Source organism: Hyperolius riggenbachi, chromosome 4 (assembly GCF_040937935.1).
Source record: "Hyperolius riggenbachi isolate aHypRig1 chromosome 4, aHypRig1.pri, whole genome shotgun sequence".
Lineage (NCBI taxonomy): Eukaryota > Metazoa > Chordata > Amphibia > Anura > Hyperoliidae > Hyperolius > Hyperolius riggenbachi.
The window spans coordinates 501,844,634-501,850,633 of record NC_090649.1 but is presented as its reverse complement, the minus strand read 5'-3'; the positions used below and the strand labels follow the sequence as shown (position 1 = coordinate 501,850,633).

The window sequence follows — 6,000 nt, the reverse complement described above, 5'->3', positions numbered from 1 at the left end:
CGCGCCGTGTATGCCGGGCATTATCGCGCCGTGTATGCCGGGCATTGTCGCGCCGTGTATGCCGGGCATTGTCGCGCCGTGTATGCCGGGCATTGTCGCGCCGTGTATGCCAGGCATTATCGCGCCGCGTATGCCGGGCATTATCGCGCCGCGTATGCCGGGCATTATCGCGCCGCGTATGCCGGGCATTATCGCGCCGCGTATGCCGGGCATTATCTGAGGGTCCAGACGCTTCCAGCAAGGCCATTGTTTCAGTAAGTAAACCAGTCTATAGACCCTCAGCATGTGGCACCTCCAGCTATCTAACCCTATTGCCTTGAACACACGATGAGATTTTCCGGCAGCTTTCCTGCCTATATTCGCCATGTAAGTAGGATGCAGAGAGGCCCACTTTTCCACATTTATTTCGGGTGCATAACCTTTCACGCTAAGCAACATCCCAATAGAATCCAAGTAATAGAAAAGATCGCACACCAGCTTCTCAATGAGCGTAGTTTATTCTCAATCATATGTCAACACTACGGTTAACAATTGTTTCGGGGCCACTCAGGGTCCCCTTCTTCAGAACAATGCAGACAAAAGACACTATTTTCACCATGTGTGATCTGATTTTGATCGATTTTCCGATCGATTTTTTTGTTCACTTCTAGAGAAAATCATTCAGAAAATCAATAGAAATCAGATTGGACGTGTTGAAAATAATCGATCTGGCAGGAAATCTGCCAGAAAATCTTATTGTGTGTACTAGACATTAGGCAGCAACAATAGAAGATCTTAATTAAATTAGCTGGCATCAAAACAGAGTATGAAATAAACATTGCAGAAACATTACACTGTACAATACATAGCATAGTAATATTATAGGTTTTTGCCACACCCATCACCTCCCAGCATCCTCTGCTACCATTGTTGGCCTTGTCACCAAGAACGATCAGCAGGGCTACCGTCAGCAGGATGAGAGAATATGCCACTGGTGCAGAGAGAACAGGCTGGTCCTCAACACGGCCAAAACCATTGAGCTGGTCCTAGACTTCAGAGAGCACGCCCCACCCCTCCGCCAAACTCCAGTGATGGCGTGGAAGTAGAGTATCCTGCGTCCGCCTACTAGGCAGAAGCTGAGCTGGAAGGATCACACTTCCTTTACCCAGAGGAAAGGCCCAGGAGAGACTAGTCTTCCTTCACTAGCTGAAGATGTTCGGTATGACCCAGGATCTTCTGATGAGCTTCTACTCTGCCACCATGGAATCTGTCCTCTGTTCCTCTATCTGGGTCTGGTATGCCGGCTCCTCCACCAGTGTCGGTCACAAGCTATCTTCAGATCAGCGGAGGGGATCATTGGGAAACCCTTGTGTCCCCCCCCCCCCCTCCCACTGGACCACCTCTGACTCCAGACTGACGCTGAGGATTGGCAATCATCCGTCACACCCAGGCCAGCGCTTCTTCAGTCTGTTGCCTTCAGGCCGAGGTTTTTGGCACCATCTGCACCAGAACCTCAAGACATAGAAACTGTTTTTTCCCTCTGCTGTCAACCTTTTGAACTCTCTTCACGCCCTCTCCTCCCCCAGTGCTCCCCTTTTAGGGTTTTGGTTTGCTGGTATTGACAAATTGTATGTTGTGGTTCTTCCCCTTGAATATATCTTCCTTACAATGCTGTATATTGTGTGTCCTGGCTTCTGTCCCCTACATATTCCTGTAATTCCTGGCATGACCCAGTCCTGCTTGGGGAATACAATGATTCTGATGAATGAACCAGATTTGTGTCGCACTGACAAGGCAGCAGTTCCCCCTGCACAGTGCAGCTGTACCCTTTAATGTGAAAAACAAGAATGAATGACTCCAGGAAAGTTGCATTTATCTTTAGTACTACACATACATTATCTCATACGTTTATGTTCAGTTCAGGGTTGCGTTAAGCTTTAACCTCCTTAACGGTAACCCCGTGTGTGACACGGGGTAAGCCGCCGGAGAGTGCCGCTCAGGCCCTTCTGGGCCGATTTACATATTTTTTTTTTTTGCTGGACGCAGCTAGCACTTTGCTAGCTGCGCCAGCACACTGATCGCCGCCGGCCCGCGCCCGATCGCCGCTATCCGTTGCGACGCGCCCCCCCCCCCCCCCCCCCCCAGACCCCGTGCGCTGCCTGGCCAATCAGTGCCAGGCAGCGCCGAGGGCTGGATCGGGACTCCCAATGACGTCCCGACGTCGGTGACGTCATCCCGCCCCGTCGCCATGGCGACGGGGGAAGCCCTCCAGGAAATCCCGTTCTTTGAACGGGATTTCCTGATCGGAGATCGCGGCGGGGGGATGCCGCTGAGCAGCGGCTATCATGTAGCAATCCCTGGGCTCGCTACATGATTTTAAAAAAAAAACAAAAAAAACTGCTGCGCTGCCCCCTGGCGGAATTTTTCATACCGCCAGGGGGGTTAATGATGTGAAGGAAATGTTCCATGTGTCGGGTTTGTTTGACGTTTGTTTGTATTTCAGGCTGTGGTTTGATGAATTCATGGGTCTGTGGCTTTCTGTTCAGAATCTTCCTCAGTGGGAAGGGGTACGTATTGCCTCAGTATACAGAACACGAACAATCATGTCTTGTCAACTAGTGCAGAATAATAAAAGGCATAACTGTGTGGAATACATATGTGGCCAAAATAAGTTCCAGTAAGGAGATAATATCTCTTAGCCCATGGCCTTCATTTGTGGAAAAAGTGCAGAAGCGCAATCTACAGTCATGGATCAAAGTTCTGAGAATCGCACAAATACCAATGTTCACAAAGTTTGCTGCTTCAGTTTTTAGGATGGCAATTTGCATCTACTGAAGAATGTTAAATAAATAGTGATTAGAAGTCCTTCTTTGCCATGAGAATGAACTTAAAGGTATCTTCAATCACGCTATACTACCCCCCCCCCCCCCTTTTCTACTTACCCAGGGCTTCCCCCAGCTCCTGGCAGCTGCTATGTCCCACACTGCATCTCCACTCGCAGCCGCCAGGCCAGGGTCCCCGCCGGTGCAGAGGCTACTGTGCCTGCACGAGCGCCGCTGTCAATCACCTCCACGTGGTCCGGAGTGTATTGCACAGCCGCAGTACAATGGCGCTTGTAGAGGATGACTTGGAGGTGTGATGTGGGACACAGTGGCTGCCAGGGGCTGAAGGAAGCTCCGGGTAAGTAGAGTGGGGGGTAGCATAATATGGTTGATGGTTTCTTTAGCCACTTCACGTTAGAGCTGTTACACTCTAACTGGACGTTTGTGCGTGTGCTCGCCGCTCACTCCTATGGGCTTTTATAAGGCGGCGATTGATTAAAAGGGAGCAAGTATTTCCCGAGTCAATCGCAAGGCCTGTAATGAATGGACATGACCCCGTTCACGGGCCATATCCATTCATAGTAAGTAAAGAGAATAAAAAATGTAACCCTTCCTGGTAACCCAGAATAGCGTTTCTATCACCATCTACTGGCAAATAAAATTAGTTACAATACATTTTTTTTAATTAAATTAAACCCTTTTTTTCTTGGTTTCCCCTATAAAATGCATAGAAAATAAAGTAATTACTGAAAACAAATATTGCCCCCAAAAGCCTAATTTGTGGTGAAAAAAACAAGGTATAGATCATTGAGGTGTGAGAAGCAGTGATAAAGTTATGGCCCAATGAATGAGAGGAGCACTAACAGATAAAATGGCTCTTGGCGGTTAGGGTGAAATGGCCTGTGGGCTGAAGTGGTTAAAGGGAATCTGAAGTGAAAAGAAACTTATGATCTAATGATGTGTATGTATAGTACTGCTAAGTAAGAGAACATCAGTTGAAAAGAAACGAGTCTCATTGTTTCCAGTACAGGAAGAGTTAAGAAACTTCAGCTGGTATCTATGCAAAAGAGCTTCTCTGAGCTCTCTGACCAAACTTGGGTTGGAGGCAGCTCTATTTTCTGAAGCACTTATAAATCAAACAGTCAGAGAGCGCTTTAGATGAGCTTTTACTGCAGGGGAGTTCAAAGGATCATTAGCTCTGCTCTGTTTCATAGTATAAAATACAATGCGTGGTTTGTCATTTCAAATATTACAGAATGATGCAATGTTATAAAAAAAAGCAAAGCTATATAACTGAAAATAAAAATGACTTTTTTCTTTGCTACTAATGTTATATTATCTGTATTACACATACAATTCATTATATCATATGTTTTTTTCACTTCAGTCTTAACCTTTTCTGCTTCCACGGCAGTATATCTACGCTCCTAAAAACTTCAGCTAAGCCTCAGGGACATATATACCGCTGCGGTCGCTGCTCTGTGCGCTCCCCCTCCTTTCTGCGCGCACACACGCTCGTTCTCACCGCCACTCATTAGCCCGGAGATATTCTTAGATCTAAGTCCCCATAGCAATGATTGGTGGCTTCTATGAGAAGCCTCAATCATTCTGAGAAAAAAAGTTTCCCATCCACCCTTCGCTTCCTGTAAGCGTATCCTGAAAGCGTACATTGTACGCTTACAGGACGCATAAAAAAAATTACTGAGGACCTCTTGTGGCTAAATAGTAAAATTACATCTACAAACATTTTTTTCATTAGAAACTTTTTTTTTTACATTTAAAATTAACTCATTCCCTCCCACACTCTCCCCAAGGTATCCAATAATGTTTTGCATAATACAAAAAAAAAAAATAATATATAAAAAATACATCAATAGTTACCTTAGGGACTGAACTTTTTTAATATGTAAGTGAAGAGGTTATATTACTAGTGATAGACGCAAAACTGAAAAAATGCACCTTAGTTTTCAAAACAAATGTTAGTGACATATATTGTATAGGAAAAGATGGCCGCTTTTCTTGCAATGATTGGGGGGGACGGTATCTGTAAGAGGGACTCGCCTTTGCTGCAATGTGTGACCTTTGTTGTCTTCCTCCAGCACCTGGTGAACCTGTTTGCACGTTTGGCAACAGATAACATTGGCTACATTGACTGGGATCCGTATGTTCCGAAGGTAAGTCACAAGCTTGCGCTCTAATGTTGCGGCATCGAGTATCCAGGATTATTTCCAGACAAGGCCTCCATTCACTAAGGGCAGTGCAGTAAAGTCATTTAGGATGGTAAAATACTGCTTTCACAGCCTCCCCTTCCCCAAATTCACAAAGATTTCCCTATGAGGTAGAAGTTGGGTAATATACCAAACAAACACGCCTGAATTCACCAAGCCCTGCTCGGTAGTCTCACCAGCTGTGGGGCGGGTCAGGCGGTAGGCCGTCTGTCTTCTCTCACAAGCATGAGCCGTTCTATTATCTGTGCATCCCGGCATCCCTTTATCTATAGTAACTAGAGAGAGCTCTTCTGTGTACTCGTGTGCAGATCTGCACATCTAGAGGGATACAGAAATGTTTCCTTCTCCTACTCTGCCTCTCTGAGCTCCCGCCCACCAGAGTATCGGATCAGATGGGGTGAGAAGCAGGGTTGTGTGGCCCTCCCTATTGGCTGTCAGTGTTACCACATGGAGTGCTGGGAGTTACAGGGCTGGTCAGAGCTGGAGGTATTAACACTCCTACTTGATTTACAGAAGCTTTCATCTTTGTGAATTATAATTTCTTCTCGTTTCATGAGGCATTTACCCCACAAGTCGGTAATTTACCCCACAAGTCGGTAATTTACCCCACAAGTCAGCAATTTACCCCACAAGTCGGTAACTTTCCTCACAAGTCGGTAATTTACCCCACAAGTCGGTAACTTTCCTCACAAGTCAGCAATTTACCCCACAAGTCGGTAACTTACCCCACAAGTCGGTAATTTACCCCACAAGTAGGTAATTTACCCCACAAGTAGGTAACTTTCCTCACTAGTCGGTAACTTTCCTCACTAGTCGGTAACTTACCCCACAAGTCGGTAACTTACCCCACAAGTCGGTAACTTACCCCACAAGTCGGTAATTTACCCCACAAGTCGGTAACTTTCCTCACTAGTCGGTAACTTTCCTCACTAGTCGGTAACTTTCCTCACTAGTTGGTAACTTACCCCACA

At 46.2% G+C, this 6,000-nt stretch overlaps 1 protein-coding gene across 2 annotated transcripts in view; it reads left to right on the top strand.

Moving 5' to 3' along the window:
* PSME4 (proteasome activator subunit 4) overlaps positions 1-6,000 on the top strand; it is a 338,013-nt gene that overhangs the window by 90,832 nt on the left and 241,181 nt on the right. For both annotated transcript variants that reach the window (XM_068233125.1, XM_068233124.1), the window contains exons 6-7: positions 2,483-2,546; positions 4,901-4,975. In XM_068233125.1, coding sequence (XP_068089226.1) covers positions 2,483-2,546; positions 4,901-4,975 — 139 coding nt within the window. The remainder of the gene's footprint in view (positions 1-2,482; positions 2,547-4,900; positions 4,976-6,000) is intronic.